Source organism: Suncus etruscus, chromosome X (assembly GCF_024139225.1).
Source record: "Suncus etruscus isolate mSunEtr1 chromosome X, mSunEtr1.pri.cur, whole genome shotgun sequence".
NCBI classification, from domain to species: Eukaryota; Metazoa; Chordata; class Mammalia; order Eulipotyphla; family Soricidae; genus Suncus; species Suncus etruscus.
Genome location: NC_064868.1, coordinates 11024552 through 11044141, shown reverse-complemented (window position 1 = coordinate 11044141; position 19590 = coordinate 11024552). Strand labels below are relative to the sequence as shown.

Here is a 19590-nt window from a genome sequence, read left to right as displayed (position 1 = left end):
TTTGGGGGGCACACCTGGTGATGCTCAGGGGTTACTCCTGGCTATGTGTTCAGAAATGGCTCCTGGCTTGGGGGACCATATGGGACACCGGGGGATCGAACTGTGGTCTGTCCTAGGCTAGCGCCGGCAAGGCAGACGCCTTACCCCTTTCACCACAGCACCAGCCCCTGTCTGTATTTTAGAGATTTTATTTAGTTTCTCTTCAAGATAAGGAAATGTTTCTTTTAGAACATTAATTTTTCTAGTTCAAGAACAAACATGAATGTCTCTGAGTTCAAGCTTACAATTTGCATTTTCAGCTGTGTTTTAAGCTTATTTCATCTGGAGGCTCTATTCTGGTGGGGGACAGCAGCAGTTAGGCCATACCAAACCATATTCAAGAGGTTCTGGGGATCAAACCAGGGTCAGCAAAACAAGTGTCCTAATCCCTGTGCTATCTCTCTGACACACTGAGGTAATTTTTGCTAAGTATTTCATTTTGCTGTTGTTATAATTATATTTCTAGTGCCAGGGCTCAAACCCAGGGCATCACAAATTGCAAGATCTGGACACAATTGCTAAGTCACACCCCCTGTTTTGTTCCAATTGGAAATGTTTTGTTTCTCCCATTATCCCTGCTAATTGGATAATACATGGTGCTAATACATGGTGAAGGGCTACTGATTTTGTATGTTACTTTTATATATTTTCCTCTTGGTGAATTCCTTGGATTTGATTCTAACATCATTCTTTTGATAGCTAATCAGACATGGATATAGATACTTTCATTTTTAAAATTTAAATTTTTAGGGCTCTAATTGTTTTCTCTTCAGTCTAAAATGTCCATTTTATAAAATGTTTTTCTACATTAAAAAAAGTTGCTAGCTTTAGGACTGTTATCTATCATTACTTATAAATGTTATTTTAAATTATAACGGTCATAAATTAAACCATTGACTTTTTTTAAATTTAGCATCCCGAAAAGCGGCCGACATTTCAGCAACTCTTATCTTCCATTGAACCACTTCGGGAAAAAGATAAGCCTTGAAGAAGAAATTAGGAGAGCTGATGAGAATGGATATAAATGTTGGCAACACTTTCATCCTTTTTAAGGAAGTGACAAAGCCTAGATGAGGCAATTGTGTTTGTTCATCTTAATTGTATTCTGTATTTTTATTATAGTATCTAGAAATGACAAGGAAGGAAACTAGAGATTTCCTTGAATAGAGGTCACAGTTGCAATTTTGTTTATGCTGCTCTGAATATTACCCTTTCCAGCCTTATGCAAAAGCACATATATGATAGAAATATATATATAGGGTGTGCACCATGTGTAAAATTGAACGAAGCAGAAATAGTCATGGGATATTTGTTCATTTGCTTGAGTTTTCACCGTCATAAAAATTAAACATCTATCAACAGGTACAGAAAATGTGGACTTTGACTTTTGTGCTTTGGTGTCAGACTTTAGCATGTATTAAAATTAAAGGAAGCATTTAATAAAATACAGTCTTAGGAAATCCTTCAAGGATTCTAGAAAATTGATCTGAGTGTACCATGAGAGTTTGTGTTTTTAGCAAGTTCCCAGATGTTGCTCAGGTGACCGGTCTAAATCAGCCTGGGGAGGGAGGCTCAATATGTGGTGGGTATCAGTCAGTGGCCTACAACTCAATCCAAGTGACACAATGCTCAGTGATACTCAGATGAGAACATTGACTCTATATCCTCCTGTGTGTCCACAGATATCAAACTAGAATTAAATGATATTCAGTAAGGAGTTGGAACGATAGTACAGTAGGTAAGCACTTGCCTTTAGGCAAACCAAGGTTCAATTTTTGATACCACATACCACCCCATTAGGAATGATTTCACTCAGGGAGTACTCCCAGTTCTGTCAGAGAGAAAAATTTAAAAGATGTTAAAGGGGGGCCAGAGAGATAGCACAGTGGTAAGGCGTTTGCCTTAGGCATAAAAGGACGGTGGTTCAAATCCAGGCATCTCATATGGTCTCCTGAGCCTGCCAGGAGCTATTTCTGAGCGTAGAGCCAGGAATAACTCCTGAGCACTGCCGGGTATGACCCAAAAACCAAATAAATAAATAAATAAATAAATAAATAAATAAATAAATAAATAAATAAATAAAAGATGTAAAATAAAGGGCCAGAGATATAGTTCAATGAGTTTTGCATGGAGGAGGACTGGGTTTAATTCTCAGCTTGGTCTCCCAAGTATTTCAGAAGTGACCCCCCCCAAGCACTGAAGCAGGAGTAACACCTGAGCAACAAGGAAAATGTGGTTCATAAGCCAGAATATTAATCAATTAATTAAGGAGGCTAAGATATAATTAGATATATTTCCCTTAATGGTAATGGTTATTGATCTCAATTTAGTGTAATCATGGTCTTCTATCCAAAAATGATAAGGACATTACTTTCTAATCATTTAGAGTGTTTGATTTGGGGGCACTGGGACTTCAGGTTAGTTTGATAACTGGTTTCTATTTAAGTCTTCTATCTTTACACAAAGGAGTATAATTTTAGCTTCCTGTAGGTTCTAGTATGAGGTACTTTAGTTTTGAAACTGTTCCAGGAGGGGCTGGAGCGAAAGCACAGTGATAGGGCATTGCCTTACAAGCCTGACCCAGGATGGACTCGGGTTCAATTCCTGACATCCCATATGGTCCTCTGAGCCTGCCAGGGGCGGTTTCTGATTGCAGAGCCAGGTGTAACCTCTGAGCTCTGCCGGGTGCGGCTCAAACACCCAAGGGGAAAAAAAAATTAAAACAACAACAACAACAACAACTAAAAAACTGTTTTCAGGAATGCCTTCCTTCATGGCCAGCTTCTAGATCTATAGGTTTGAATCTTCTTTGGAATACTTCCATATCATATCCATGCTATCCAGAAGGACAGAGAAAGGCTAATTGACAGACACTCTAATGAAGCCCTGCTACAGTTTCCGGAATCAAAGTGAATAATCCCTCTCTGGAGACATGCACAACATTCACCCCTAAAGAGAAAAGTGCATCCCTTCTTATCTGCTCATTTCTCACCACCCCCACCTGCTATTGCAAAGATCCTTTGTTCTTTGACACTGAAATAATGATTCCTTTCTTGTCAGCAAAACCATCTTACAAAAGTTTTCTTTTAATAAAGGTACATAAACCTCAATTTCCAGTGAAAATGAAATTTTAAAAATAACCACAATAGCATTTATACATTCAGTAATCATTTATTTAATATATAGCAGGAATATCCTCAGGTCTGGAAGTCCCAAGATATGAAAAAGCAGGAGGGGGCTTGGCTCCAACCTGATGGTTTCTTCAAGCCCGTTGAAACATTTACAACTGCATTTACTGTTGTTTTGTACATTAGAAAAAACAATTGAAGGAACTAAAATACATGTCAAGGCACTTGGGGATATCTTTGAAACAAAGTTGTCTGCAAGCGTTGAGCAGTCCAATCTGCAGAATCACCAGCATGGACACTGGCTAGACTGGGCCAGGTGTGTGTTCACAAGTGTCTGCGTTGTGCTCAGCTCTACTGACAGTAAAGATCCAGGAGAGATGACTGTTAGTCAAGATGTCCTTAACTCTACACTCCGAGAACAATGGATACCCCGAGTATCTGGCAGGAGAGCTCAAGTGGGCTCATGGAGGCTTTAGGGCTAGTCTAGCAAGTAGTATGGGGAAAGAAGAGAGAGAAGAAACTGCCAGCCTTTACAATTCAAGAGATTCATGTGAACAGAATGTGCCTTTCTCATCCCTGTGTCTCTACCAGCTCCCACACACCTTTCTTAAACACTTTCTTAAACATCCAGATTTCACATAAGACCGTAACCTTAGATTCCATATTATATCCCCACCACCACCACCTTCCAGTCATGCAACATATATTTCCATTCCTCTACCTCCTGAACAACCTGTGAAGTCAAAGACACACTTCTTTAGGGCCACAAGCCAACTATGCTCAGGGAATACTCCTAGCTTTGCACTCAGGGTTCACTCCTGTGGGCTCAGAGAACCTTATGAGGTGTGGGCGATCAAACATTGGTCAGTGCCCTGCCCACTGTAATTTTGCTCTGGCCCTGCCAAAGACACTTATGAATATAAATAGATTGGAAGTCAAATCATGAGGCAGAAATGCTGTCAGCATTGCAAGTGATGCTCTCTTTTTGGACCTGTCTTCTCTCAATAGCTTGCCCTGAGCAGAGTAGATATTGAATCCACTTTCATATCATTTAATATCATTTGTATATTTAATAACATCTTTATACTATCATATTTTGGTACCACAGATTAAATGTATGTACAATAAAACCACCCCAAGATAGAAACTAAAATAGATTTTCTAAAATGAAGTCTGAGGCGTTTCACTGCTTTGAATATCTGAGTTAGTGTCTCCTCTACTACAGTCCATGTTGCAATAAGGATTTTCTTCCAATTCTGCTCGACTTTTCCTGTGAAAAGAAGTGAAATCATCTTAGTATGGTGATATTAGACTATCACTTGCCTGCCTTGAGGCCCAGAATCTCTTATATCTAATCACAATTGTTGGTCCCACCCTAGTTACCATGTTAATAATCCATCGGCACCTGGAGGGCATTAGTCATGATTTGTGGGCACATAATTAATTAACACTTTGGCTGGCAGAGCATAGGAGACTGGTTAGTGAATAGATATGGTCTCTAGGGTCAGATAAAAGGGACTACTGTGTCTTAGTTTGCCTGTGGAAAATGATGGCAATTAAATGCTGACAGAGTTTCCAAGTAACTGGAAGATGAATCTCAATATTTATCAATTTATTAACCATTATTATTACTTGAATAATGATTCCCTACTAAGTTATCATCTTCCAAAATGACAAGACCACGATAGGTCAATTTTATGTTACAACAACTAGCTTTGAAGTTTGGGTATATAGATAGGTAGGTAAGTAGATAGATGGATAGATAGATAGATGGTAGAAAGATAGATAGATAGATAGATAGATAGATAGATAGATAGATAGATAGACAGATAGATAGATAGATAGATAAATCCCATTCTAAAATTGACAATCTATAAACTTGAGGAAGATACTTAGTCTGTCTGAATCTGTTACACACAATGAAGATAACATATCATGCATGTGCTGAAAGAACTAATGTCTTAAAGCACTAAGCCAGGATTTTTAAATAGATTTTTCTATTAACATAGTATATAGGAGAAAGGAGGTGGCCCTAAATAATTTGTTTAATAAATTCACTTTGGAATAGTATCTCCTGTGTTACATTTTTATCACGCAGAATACTTCTCAAAAGTATTTTGTTTTGCAAATCACCCAGGAGGTCTTACTAAAATACAGCTTCTGATTAATTGGGATCCACTAACTTCATCTTTGGCTCTGAGTATCCTTTTATTTATTTTTTAATGTTAATCATATCAGTCACATGAATGTATTCTAGTCAGCTCTTTTTGTTTTTTTTTTATGAAACACACCCACAAGTGCTCCATAATTACTCCTGGCTTTGTGCTCAGGGATTACTTCTCAGTAATGTGATGATGGGGATCAAATTGGAACCTGCCACAAGCAGTTCAAGTGTTTTACCCCCATTCTGTCTCTCCAAGCCTCTTATTTTTTAAAATGATGCTATATAGAGGAACTGAAAATCTCTATAATAAAGAAAATTGAGCAAAATAGTCCAGTGCATATGAGACTTGAGAAAGAATATGTAGGGTCTGGAGCTACAGTATAGTAGGCAAGTCACTCGCTTTGCATGCAGTCAACCCAGGTTCAACCCTCAGCATCCAATATAGTGCCCCAAATAATTCCTGAGTGTAGAGTCAGGAATAAACCCTAAACATTGCCAAATGTGGCCACCCACCAATAAATAATATGTATGGGCAACCTGAAGTGTTGATTAGGTACTATAAAATATTATATATAATATAAATGTTATATAATATAAAATATTATATATAAGCTCAATGAAAGTTTTTTATCAAGGTTAAAAAAAACTAGTGTCAGGCCCAGAGAGATAGCATAGCGGCGTTTGCCTTGCAAGCAGCCGATCCAGGACCAAAGGTGTTTGGTTCGAATCCCGGTGTCCCATATGATCCCCTGTGCCTGCCAGGAGCTATTTCTGAGCAGACAGCCAGGATTAACTCCTGAGCATCGGCCTGGTGTGACCCAAAAACCAAAAAAAAAAACAAAAACAACAACAACAAAAAAAACTAGTGTCAGCGCAAAACTATAAATCAAATCTCTGGTGACTTAAACCCTCAATGAACTCAGATTTTCAACTCAAGAAAATTAGGAAGTTGGGGCCGGCGAGATGCAAGCGCTAGCCAAGGAAGGACCATGGTTCGATCCCCCAGGGTCCCATATGGTTCCCCCAAGCCAGGGGCGATTTCTGAGCACTTAGCCAGGAGTAACCCCTGAGCATCAAACGGGTATGGCCCGAAAAACCAGAAAAAAGTGCTTGGCCCATGAAATAAAGGAAGGAATCATAAGGATTTGGGGATACCTAAGAAGAAATAATGAGAATTTAAGAATAGTATTTTGGGGGTCGAAGCAGTGGTGCTAGAGGTAAGGCCTTGCAAACTCTAGCCTAGGATGGACATTGGTTCGATCACAGGGCATCCCATATGGTCCCCCCAAGCCAGGAGAATTTCTGAGGGCATATCCAGGAGTAAGCCCTGAGCGTCAATGGGTGTAGCCCAAAAACAAACAAAAGAACCCAAAACAAATAAATAGTACTTTGAAGTCAATGTCAGCTCATTATTGAATAATTTCAGAGTTCAGTAATCCAGTCTCAAAGTCCCTTATAAATCAAAGACTCATCTCAGTAAGGCAGTAGAACAGTGATGCTGTGAGGAAGGTGGAGTTGACCAGAGCATCCTAGGGGGAACATCTCTGTACATCTCTGTGCATCTCTGAACATCAGCCCTGGGGGAACATCTCTGTGCAGAGCTTGCTAGAAAGATAAAGTACTCGCAAAATCTGGTCAGTGTGTGGTGGTATTAGTAAGAAATACTTTTTGGTGCAAAGTTATTTTCAGAAGTGATTGCCTTCTACAATTTTGTTGAAATATTTTGGTTTTTAACTTTTCCATTTTAGGACAGATATGTTTAGGAAAGGCCACTTACTTTCTTCGTTCTTTGATTCCGGTGATGATGAGCACGAGAATCCCAACTACTACCACTGCCATCACAACCCCAAACATAATTAGCCAGATGAGGACAGGTGGCTCGTAAGGGGGTGCCAGTGTGGGCTCAATACCCACAAAATCCAGGGTGCTGTCATCCAGGCCGAAAGCACGATTGATACGTCCCCGGGACATCCTATTTTCCAAAGCAGAACATTTAGACAAAAAGAGCATAAGCAAAATAAAATAAGATCTAATTTTTACTCATTATATTTGTCCTGAAAGGATTAGGTAAGGCTTATCCTAAGAAAATGCACCTAAAATAGCAATTAAATCTAAGTAGATAACCAGGTACAATGAAAGATAGTTTTTAAAATAAACTCTTTTTATCCATAGGGATTGAACCAGGCAGCATTCGTACCAATAGTGAATGTTCCTTTTTCACCACATCCTACCAAGAGATTATTCCTAGCCTTTTTGATATGTGCCATCCTCACACTGGAGCTTTTTCAGAATAGTAAGAATAGAGTTGCCATGGAACCCAGCAATTCCACATTTTGGTATCTACCCTCAAGACACAAAAACATTGACTCCAAAGGACATAGTACATTGCTGCACTTTGAATTATAGCTAGGATAAGGAATCAACTATGTGTCCACGAACTGATGAGTGAACAATTAAGGGTAGGGTGTGTTTGTATATATATATATGTCTATATACATACATACACAATGGAATCTTATTCATCTGCAAGGAAGAATAAAGCATGTGATTTTCATCAACTTGGATGGAACATGGGGATATCGTGTTAAGTGAAGCAAATCAGAAGTTATTTGTAGTATAAAGAATAATAGATGAGGAAAAGTGAAAATGGGGGATATATCTAGAGAACCCTGACTCTAGATTATAGAAAGGAGCATAATATGGAAAAATCAATTGAAGGTAAGAAAAAGAATTGGGGGAAAATGGTCAGAGACCTCAGGCACATCTGTAATGGAGAGGTGTGATATTTGTATATAACCATATTTTTGTACCATAAGATACACTTTTTCCCCCCAAAAAAGATGGGGGAAAATGTCTGTGTGTCTTATGGAGTGAATGCTGCCTGGAGCTGAAGCCTGTGTGCAGGAGAGGAGAGCATATACCACTTAACATCTGCATATTATGCACCCTTTATTATGCAGATATACCACATAGTATGAGCAATCAGGTTAATGCATTTTCACTTTCACATAGAGAACTTTTGTTTAAGACGATTGGATTGCTGCTGCAACTTTTATTTTTTATATTAACGAAAAAGTACTTTAAAATGTTTTTTGGGGAGGGGAGCGGAGTGGTGGAGCTAGAGGTAAGGCGTCTGCCTTGCAAGTGCTAGCCTAGGACAGACCGAAGTTGGATCGCCCGGCGTCCCATATCCGTCCAAGCTAGGAGAGATTTCTGAGCCCATAGGCAGGTTACTCCTGAGCCCTGAGCATCAACGGGTGTGGCCCCCTCCAAAAAATTTTTTTTTAATTTTCTGACATAAAAACGAAAGAGTTAGGTAAATGTGTTTAACCAGCTGTGGAGTTTTAGCAGTCAAGCTCTTTTTATAATCTTGTAGGATTGGGTTTAGTAATAATATTTTGGAGAATTGGGTCCTAAGTGCATAAATATGCAATTGGTTAATGTTTTTTTTCCATTATGCCTATAGTATTCTAAAGGCAAAGTATGCATGTTGAGCGAGCAATTTCCTCTTGTCCGAGCATGTCTCAATGACTTTATAATGAATAATGGACAATGTTATACACCTCTTCTACAAGTGAGACAGATCCCATACCCAAGTCTCAACAGACACATTTTCTAAATTAAAGGTATTGACATTTTGTGGCAGCTTTGGGGGAACACAGGAAAAGGATCTTTGCTGAATTTTCCAACACTGGGATGTGATGTGGTCAACTTTTATAGAAAAAAATGGAAGATTACTTCAAAAAATAAAACAAAATATAGTAAAATGTTGACTATTGTGGATTGAAAGCCAAAATACCTGGCATTTACATCCTCCTCTCCTTTAGGAGAACAGGAGAGTCAAAGGGTCAGAGTCTTCCAAGGAAGGGGATCTTTAGCCTCAAAGTGTCTTAAGTCATTTAGAAAGCAGCAAATTCAAGCTCTGCTACAGCTTACAGCGAGCTGAGATCTCTCATAATGATCTCAACTAGCACTTTCCTGCAAAACAGAGACAGCCATTTGGAAGCAGAGACTCTCTGGGCTGAGTTGCACACCCCCAACTAAGCCAGATTTTCTAGGAACACCCTGCTCAGTAGGTCTTCAGCTTCCAGGATGAAGAGCGGCACAAGAGAGCCATCTAGTGAGCTTCCCCCTCTTGATAGTCATTTTTTTTAATATGGTGGTGATCTTTAAATGACAAGCAAAACTACTAACATTCATTCATTCTTCACTCTTCTTGTTTAGGAAACACTTGAGGCCATACAGTGTCTAAGGAATCCTATTCTGACCTATCTTGCTTCACACTTGGGTTGGTAAAATGAATCCTACATCTAAGTTCATATAACAAGTGATGGTAATACATTCTATACATTCCTTCTGCCTTGATCCTTTTCCATATGTGCTGACCAGACTTTCTTTTGTTTAATAATAGCTGCCTTTGCCTGGGAGTATTTCAGGTCACAAAGACCACCCAATCTGCCTGACAGAACACTAAGAATTAATGTTACCTGCAAGCTACTTTCAGCCAATGGCTACTGGGAGGTGGTGAATAAATTAATGCCCTAGTTTTAATGAGTATATGCTCTACATAGTCTCCCATAATTCTCCAGTCAAATGGAACTCTAATTGGTCATGATGGGAACTTGATAGCACATAACAAGTTATTTTCTTCCCTTCTATTCCCTGTACCTTCTACCCATCCTTCTGTTAGATCATCTCTCAAGAAATTACTTATACTCAAATCCTTTTCTAAGGGTCTTCATCTAGAACAACGCAAACCCAGAAATTTTCCTTGCTATATGGCCCTTCTGGAATTAAACTCAAGGTGTAAACATGAGCTAACAGCTGCTTGTGACTCAGAACAATAACTGACATATAGCAGTTATTGTTTTAGTTGTGAAATTAGCGCCCTTGCCATTATATAGCTTGATTTAAAGGAAATTTCACCTGATGGCCTCTTCAACTTCAAATTTCGGAATGATTTCTGATACATTTTCAGGCGATGTGACAAAGAAAGTGAAAGAGACTCTTGGAGTTAAATTACTTTCCATAATGTTGCTGTCCCTGTAAAGAAAAGAAGTGCGAATGATATCTAGAGACAATAAAATGAGGATTTTACTACCATGGTAGTAAGTTTGCCACAAAAAAAGCAGAGAGTGCATTTAGATACAGAAGGGTCTACTATGAAAGGAACATACATGGCACCCCTTCATTATTAGCAGTGCAAACCACAATGTCAATAAAGAAAAAGAGAGTGAAGTAAAACATCTCCCCCAGAAGCAGGCTGGGGAGGGTTGGTGGGAGGGAAGAGAGCATCTGGAAAGTGAGAGAGAAACTGGAGATATTGGTGGCAGGAAATGAGCACTGGTGAAAGTTGTTGTACAATGTATGGCTGTAATTCAATCATGAACAACTATCTGAAAACTAAACTGTAGTATAAACAACCTTGTACCCATGGTGTTTAAATTAAAAAAATCAACAGTGATATTAAATGAATCTCAAAAAAAAAGAAAGAAAAGAAATGACTTTGGGGCTGAAGTGATAGCACAGCAGGTAGGGCATTTGCCTTGCGAGTGGTTGACCTGGGTTCAATTCCCAACATCCCATATGGTCCCTGTTAGGGAGCCTGTTAGGAGTAATTTCTGAGCACAGAGCCAGGAGAACCCCCTGAGTGCTGCCAAGTATGATCCAGAAATAAAAATAGTTTTTCTTCTAGGAAAAAGAGCACAGTAAAAAGAATGAAGATTGATGATTTTTTATTGTAACTAGGGGGAGAATCATTGGGGTCAGATAGGGACATTTGAGGCAAGGTAAACAACTGAAGAATGGCATTGTCCACGAAACCCCCAAATTTCCCAATGCTCATGAACCCATACGTGTGGTAGCAAGTCTTGACATTACTTGTTCTGGCAGCACATAAGAATCATATTTTTTCAATGATAGAATATTTTCAAAGTGAAAGTACCAGAAGAAAACAAACAACAACCACCAAAATAAATCTTGCCAAGTCAGACACCTCTTTTTTCTTTCTTTTTCTTCTTTTTTTATATTTATAGCTTCGAGATAGAGGCTCTAGCCCACTTTCTTTTGTTTTTATTTGTTTTTTTTTTACCAGAACCAAAGAACATGAATCATCTTGTTCTACCTCATATTTCTATGTCTTCCTATAAACTGAGAAAAAAAGGTGGATGGCACCAAAGGCAAAGCAGTCTCATGAGCATTGGGTGGAAACAAAAATGATCAGACCTAAATACCCAATCCAAAATCAATGTCAATAGAATTAAGAGACCCAAACTACAACAAGCTATACACAAAAGGGACCTGTTACATTAGCAGTCCAGGGGGCTAAGGGTGGAGGTAAGGGAGGCATACTGGGAACAGGGGTGGAGGGAGGTCAACACTGGTGGTGGCAATTGCCCTAATTCACTGTCACTATGTACCTTAAATATAACTGTGAAAGACTTGTAATTTAAGAAAGACAAATTTTAAAAATTAAAAGAAGAAAGTACCAGAAGAACCTGCAAGGAATCACTGTTGATTCATAACTGTATGTGATAAAAACTCAGTTGTTTTCCGCCAGTTCTAAATTGATAACCTGACAATGAGAAAATGGGAACAACTTGATCTAAGAGCAAGTTGTCCTTCCTCATCAGCTATCGATAACACAAAATCAGAAGACATGTCACCCTTTGGTCTGTGCAAAAGCCAAGATCGCTATATACAGACGACTGGTTGTTGCAACTAAGACTGGACAGTAAGCATCCAGGGACCAACAACAACAACAACAGCAACAAAAAGCTCTAACCTAGCTTTTGGTCTAAGATCTGTTCAACAAGCAAGAGCTCCAATTCCAGAAGTCTGACTGAGATAACTGCAACTGAACGGGTCTTCCAGAAACATAACGAAAGACTTTATCCCAGGCTCCATTCTAGGAGCAACATAATGACCAAGAACACCAACTACAGAAGATGGATTAAAACGACACTGAAGAAGCATAACTGCTAGAACAACAAAGAAAGACTTCATAAGCTCCATTCCCTGAGCTGCACAGCCACCAAGATCTCTAGATACAGAGGTCTGATTTTACCATCCAAGACAAAGCAGTCTTCCACACACCATGAAAGCAACAAGGGGAGAGCAAATGGTCATGCAAGGAGTCTAGAGTTAATCCCATGACAGTATACTTCAGGGGTGGAGAAACCCTGTATTTCCTAGGTCAAGAAAATTCCCTCTACAATATCCCCAATAGTTACTGTGCCTATGCAGGGGGGGAAAGAAAAGGAAAAAAAAAGCACAAAACAATCATTTTTCCACGTTTATTGATTGATCGATTATTTTGACATCTTTATTTTGGTGTGGAGATTAAGGTTGATGTCTCCAATATTATTTTTTTTTATTTTGCCTTGTCTTTCTTTTTCTTTTTGCACTCGAGTATGATTTGATTTCAGAACCGAGACTATTGTGTGGTGCCTGACTTTATTGCTATAATGCTCACTGGTTATTTAATTCGATATTTCTTTCTATATTGTTGTGGTGTTTCAATTACCTTTTTCACATTCTCTCTCAAACTGAAGTTGGAAGCCTCTAGAGGGACTCTGCCCATTTTCAGCATATTTGACTTTTGACTTCTTTTTTATTTTTTTCCTCTTATTCTGTACCCCAATCTATTGCTTTTCTTTCCTTCAAACAAAACCACATACCTCAATTTATCTAGCTCTGCCTCTTAAATAGAGGGGGAAACAAGGGAGGGTTCCAGGACCAAACAGATATGTGATCACTAATAGTAAGCCAGACAAAGAGGGGTCCACCTACTCTAGCAGCCCGGGGGGTGATGGTGAGGTATATGGGTTGTAGAAAGGGAACTGGAATGGGGGGGAAGACATATTTGGTGATGGGTATTCCCCTGATTCAATGTTAATATGTACCTAAAATACTACTGTGAAAGATATGTAAGCCATTATGGAAAAAAATTTGTGTTTTTAATCAGAAACTTCCTTTGACTTACATGTATATTATTATATCAATCATATTATATGTTATGTTATTATATTATGTCATATTAGTTAACCTCATTATGTTAATCAATTTTGTCTCTTGAATAAATTCTTACAATAAAAAATCTCGGCTGTTTGATGAAGACTCAGAACTACAGAGAAATACGATACATTCACACTCTCTGATCCTGTCCTTGCCAGCAAAAATTGTCATAATGCATCCTGGCTGGGAGTGACCACGGGATGCAGTATCATGTGATAAGACCAGCTGTTGTGGCTGTCATGGTGATCCTAATTAAAACCTAAGGCAGATCACGTGGCTCAGAGCCCTCAGAACAAAAGCCAAAGCCCTTTACTGACTCAGGAGCCCCAAGAACTTTCTATTTCCCTTCCTGCCCCTCCCTCAGTGTTGCTCTGACCACATCTCCTGTTTTCTTCTATTTTCCCCCCTCTGTTCACACCACACTGGTCGGATATTTCTGCCTTGGGATCTTTCCTGCTATCCTCACACCACTAAAAGATTCTTCCGACATTGCTGGCTCTTGGCCCTTTTTCAGATATTTGCTTAAATATCAGATATTAATATATCAGATATTGCTTAAATATGAGACCTTTTCTGACCATTTCACTGAAAACTGAACTTACACACATATATGAATCTTAGCAGCACCCTATAACCTCTCTCCTGTAGGATTATTTTCCTCCCTAGCACTTGTCATCATCTCATTTGACTATATTTCACTCCTATATTTGGTTGATAGTATGTCCTACACAATATATACATGTATACATATATATGCAATGAAATCAGGGGTTACTCCCTTTTTATATCAGTGTTGAGAGTTGGTAAGAGCATTTAGAGAGAAAGGTGAGAAGGACAGAGATGAGAGTAGGAGAGCTCTTTAATAAGAACAGTACATTTGCAATATGTAAATGATAACAATCACAGTTCTCCCTAAATGGAGTGCCCCAAATTCCAGATTATAAGAAAATTTAAAAGGTATCAGAAGATTTGCCTCAACTTCACTTAATTCAAAGTTTAAGCAGCATATTTTCTCAGATTCAAGGTAAGCAAGCACTGGGGGGAAAATAACTGGAAAGCATATGAACTCACCCAAAAAGGAGGGTCTTATTTTTCTCTTTTAAAAAATATTCTCTCATGGCATATGCAATAGATGACTTGAACAAATACATTTCATTGACATTCCACTCATACTGCAAAATTAGGAGGAAAACATTACGCAGTGAGGACCAGTGAGCATTCAAAACTCTCATCTTCCAACAAGCATTATTTTTTTTGTTTTGTTTTGTTTTTTTGGTTTTTGGGCCACACCCGTTTGACGCTCAGGGGTTACTCCTGGCTAAGCGCTCAGAAATTGCCCCTGGCTTGGGGGGACCATATGGGACGCCGGGGGATCGAACCGCGGTCCTTCCTTGGCTAGCACTTGCAAGGCAGACACCTTACCTCCAGCGCCACCTACCCGGCCCCATATTTTTTAATATTCTGATATTTCAAAGATCCCTGTAATTCATGAAGTCAGTGACCTCAGAGAATATGAGCATCACGTGGTGGGTTTATTAAGTCACTAAGTTCTAAACCCCACCCTCAGAGTTTCCATCTAGAATTCTGGGACGAGACTCAAGATATCACATCTCTGATAAAATCCAACATATTGCTAGGGCTGCATGTCAGAACACCAAAACTTAAAGGACTACAGGAGTCACTGATCCTTTTTCATGTTTTAGAAAATTTTGTTACACACATACACACACATTAAGGACAATATATTCATAGACCTTCCGCCTAAATAACTTGTCTACTTTTGCCAAATGGGAACATTGTATTTTCAGGTAGCTAGGGAAATCTATACTCTCTAGCTTACTGTAAGCTGAAATAAATACACTGAAAGCAAGCATATTAGATGGGAGCCACGGGGGCTGTGTATTTCAGTTCAAATGTCCATATATTTTAGACAAATAGCCTGAGTGTTCAATATCTTAATAGTCCTCAGATGCATAAAGTGCAAAAGAAGAAAGAAACTTGAAGTTCAAAGGACAAAGTAATTCTTTGTAATTCACAAGGTAATTTCATTTTTCAGTGCTTAACAAATAACTTATAGTCTTTGCATAGTCAATGAAAATCTTGTTGAAAGCAGAGATGCAGTCATTTTTTCCTCCACTTGCTGGCAGTAGAGATCAGTGAATAATGCATATTTTTCATCTCTCCTTTTCCTTTTAGAAAAAAAAAACCCAAGATTTCACTAAGGAATTGTTAGTATTAACTTTAGCCTGGTCTCCTTCACACTTTGGGAAAGTAGTTTTTATAGGATTATTATTATTATTATTATTATTATTATTATTATTATTATTATATTGCTAAGTAACAATATTTCTGCCATTCATTATTTCTTTATTTTGGAAAAGTAAAGCCTGAGGTTCTCAATCTAATGCCAAGGTTGAGTTGGACTTTGCCATGCAGTAGCCTGATCTGGGAAAATAGTCTGGTTCTGATCTGTGACTGCTGTCACTGGGTTTGTCTCGTGGGAACAGGCCTTGGGCCAGGGAGTGGGCCTCAGGATGTTACAACAGCATCTCTTCTATGACTGCCTGCCAATCCCACACAGTTTAGAATGGCATTTACGAACAAGTGCCAAGAGAAAATAATTGAAAAATATCCTGATACACCAAATCCTTTAAATGACAGTAATTAAAATGTATTAGGCCAAGGGAGGACTATGACAGAAAGAAATTCACAGATGCTCAGTGTTTAAGAAGAAGAAATTTGAAGGCCAGGGGGACAGTTCAAAGGGCTAGCTGCATGCATTACAATGGAATTCAACCACTAGCACTTTGAGGAAAGGACCCTTAGTTCACCACCAGAGCAGCTCCCAGGCACTTCTCGGTGTGCCCTCAAAGACAAACAAAAAAAAATTAGGAATTTCACTTTTATAGTTTGGGTAAGGAAACACCTTCATTTCTTATTATTTCTTTCATATATTTTCTTTTCTTTTTCTACTCTACCATGATTTTTTTTAATTGGGGGGCCATATCCAGTGGTGCTCACAGGTTACTCCTGGTTCTGTGCTGCTCAGAAATCACTCCTGGCATACTCAGGTGATCATATGGGATGCCAGGGATCAAACCCGGGTCGGTCAGCCATGTACAAGGCAAAAGTCCTACTCACTGTGCTATCTCTAGCCCATTTATTGAAATTTCTTATCTATGAAAATGGCACTACGACTACTGTTGAGCCTTAGATAATATTTAACTTCACATGAAAATAAGGGGGTTAAATGCGATCTTTGGTTCTATCCAATGCAAATAATTTTCTGTATCACCTGCACTGCCTTATCTAACAGTCCCAAGCTGTCCTCTAATTCTGCAAAGCTTTCAGGGTGCCACACCTATACCCAGACTTTTGAACTCCTATCTGGAACTACTCTCTCATTTTTCCTATTAAAACACCACTTTGTGATACAGGCTAGCCTCACATGTGTGTTTAGTGGAAACTAACTGCAGCCTAAAATAATGCAGATGAATGTGTAAGTCACAAGATTTTCTGTAAAACATGGTTATATCCAAAACACTTCTCAACATCGGTGCTTCTCAAACTTTAGTGCTTCCGCTTTTAAACTCTTGATGCCATGGCCCTGAGCAGGTAAATCAAACTCTCTGGAAGGAGGAGCAGATATTGAAGTCTTTAAACAGCCTATATTGCTCTAATGTGCAGCCGAAGTTGAGAAGCAGTGTCCTAAATCATAGTTCTCAGTCTTTACTTTCTATGCCACTCACCTAGAGCATGTTCAAATGCAAATTCTGACCAAGTAGGTCCTTTAGGGAATGGGCAGTGGAAAAGAAGAAATACAAATATGAAAGGATTGGGCCGAGGGGCCAAGCAGTCTCAGGGGCATTGGTAGCATTAAAAAAAGGACAGGACTAAATAGCTAAGCCAAAGGCAACAACAATGAAATCAAGAGACTCCAACTAATGATCTAAACTTAAAATGGGCCTGTTATACTGGCAGGCTAGAGGCAAGGGATTGTCATTAGGTGAACTCTCGGAACATTGGTAGAGGGAGATTGATCGAGATTGGTGGTGGGATTGGCCCTGATATACTGTATGTTTGAAACCCAACTATAAGGAATTTTGTAAATCACAATGGTTTCAATATAATGAAAATTTTAAAAAATTAAAAAAGAATCTGCATTTTAAAAAAGCTTCAAGCATATAGCTAATTTGATGAAAACCAAATAAAAATCATCTACAGTATGAGCTTCACTGCAACAAGGAAAAAGTAAACACAGTAAATCCAATTAGGAGGATATTAGTAGAAGTTGCCAAAATTTGGTGCTTATAGTTCTTACAAAGGAACCATATGGCCTGTTACAAAGAGAACCATTTAAACCCACTGAAACGGATTTGTGCATGCTGTGAAAGGCAAGGCCTGGGGAAGTAATGGACACAGACACACTGGTCAGAATACTCACTTGAGTCTGAGCTGATTTTAGGCTTATCCTCACTTTGATACTCTGGCCATCATCACCTGATTAAAAGGAAATCCAAGACTAGATTTACAAATGGCAAACTCACACCTTTGACCTTTTTCCTTTCTTACCCCCCACAACATCATTTAAATGGGAGTAATAGAAATTTTAAAGTGTGGCCACTCTTTGGGCAAAGAAGGAGTAATTGAGGAGTAAGTAAGTGTTTTCCTATGAAGAGTAGGAACACTGTTACACCACGCATGACTAAAGAGTACACAGAGGTAACAGAGGCCCAATGGTGCCAGAGAACCCAGGGTGGCTTGAAAGTCAGGTAAGCAGGTATGGAGAACACTGTATTGAAAACAAGAGGGGGTCAAATAAAGGTTTAATGTGAATAGTTACTTAAAGCCCCTCTGGGCAAGAGTTGATTCTCCCACTCCAAAAACTCTTTGCTTAGGCAATTTGGAGATTTTGCTGCAGGAAGACAAGAGGTAATCCAAGAAAGAAGACCTGAACTTCAGAAAGCAGTGAATCCAATTCAGGAAGGTAGTAAAGTAATGAAACCTGTTGTCCAGGTTAAACCAAGAGAAAGTCAGAGCCTGTGATAGAGACCTTTGGGGGAAAAAGAATGATTGTTAGGTTGGGAGTGTGGCTCAGTGGTAAAGTCCATACCTTGTGTGCCTGATACCCTGGGTTCCATCCCTGGTTCTGCAAAACAAAACAGCTAAGTTGGAATGAAGAATACGTAAAATTATGCATATCCTCCCAAAGGGAGAAGACAGTAGAAACTCCAGGGTGAATGAAAGCTATCTAAGCATAAGTTTTAAATAGTATAAACTCAGTTCTGCAGGCATAACAACTGAAAGACAAATTACGTTATTTTTTTAAAAAATATAGAAAGTTTTTTTTGGAAATTATAGGAAGTTTTATTGGGAGGCTGAGAAAGGGAAGTAAAAGACCAGGCGGAAGGAAAAATCTAGAACTGACCTATAAAAAAAGAATATAAATGAATTGTCAGAGAAATATGAAAACAATTGCCAGGAGAGGTCACAATACTAGAACAGTTTCAAATAATAGTTTTCAAAGCACAGGATTGGGGTAAAGTTGGAGACTATGTCATTTTAATTTTCAATATAGGACTAACTAAACAGATTTGAAAGAATGTGAAGTCGTTGTTACTATGTCTGGTGTAGATTCGATGATCAACACATGTCTTTGCCCTGATAACATAGCAGCTGGCACAACATTACGGTCAGAAGTTGGATCTGTGTAGAGGATGAACACACTGCATTGTAATGTCCTGAGACTGGGCAGGGTTGCTGTGGGGAAAAAGAGTGGCTTGAAACTTGTCACCTCCAGTACTCACCTGGAGTCCAGCCCACAAAAGAATTCTTGTTTTCTTCTTTGAGCCAATTGAATAAAGGTTCAAAGTATTTGAGCAATGGTTTTACATCCATTGTCGTGGTCCCTACCACATTTTTCAGTGCTAAAGTCCAGGGCTCTGATTTTCCCAGCTGCAGCATTTTACTGTGTGAGCAAAAAGAGAAGGTGTGCTTAGAGCTAAGTATGCTCAAGGCAGATACTATAATGAGGCACATTAATTCTCTCACAGAAGTTTATAAAAACTAATTAAATCTGACTCCTATCTATCTCACATTTCATAATTTGTTTCACCCTTCATTACGTCAACTACTCTGGACTGAATTTTATGTCAAAAATTATGTCTCTGTATTTCAGGTAAGAAACACAATAAAAAATAAAATGCATCTATAAAATGAAGCATTTTAACTGATGCATTCATT

At 38.8% G+C, this 19590-nt stretch overlaps 2 protein-coding genes across 3 annotated transcripts in view; one reads left to right on the top strand and one right to left on the bottom strand.

Annotated features, from left to right (window-relative positions):
- The window catches only part of BMX (BMX non-receptor tyrosine kinase), a 52148-nt gene extending 51121 nt beyond the window's left edge, over positions 1–1027 (top strand). The window contains exon 18 of the mRNA XM_049766803.1: positions 953–1027. Within this exon, the coding sequence (XP_049622760.1) occupies positions 953–1027 (75 nt within the window). The remainder of the gene's footprint in view (positions 1–952) is intronic.
- A 3301-nt stretch (positions 1028–4328) lies between these two features.
- ACE2 (angiotensin converting enzyme 2) overlaps positions 4329–19590 on the bottom strand; it is a 53995-nt gene continuing 38733 nt past the window's right edge. The window contains exons 13-19 of one of the 2 annotated variants that reach the window (XM_049766787.1): positions 19155–19315; positions 18578–18598; positions 17792–17847; positions 14419–14519; positions 10258–10374; positions 7109–7303; positions 4329–4437 (exon numbers count right to left, since the gene is read on the bottom strand). In XM_049766787.1, the coding sequence (XP_049622744.1) occupies positions 4329–4437; positions 7109–7303; positions 10258–10374; positions 14419–14519; positions 17792–17847; positions 18578–18598; positions 19155–19315 (760 nt within the window). The remainder of the gene's footprint in view (positions 4438–7108; positions 7304–10257; positions 10375–14418; positions 14520–17791; positions 17848–18577; positions 18599–19154; positions 19316–19590) is intronic. The other variant, XM_049766788.1, reaches the window with a different exon arrangement.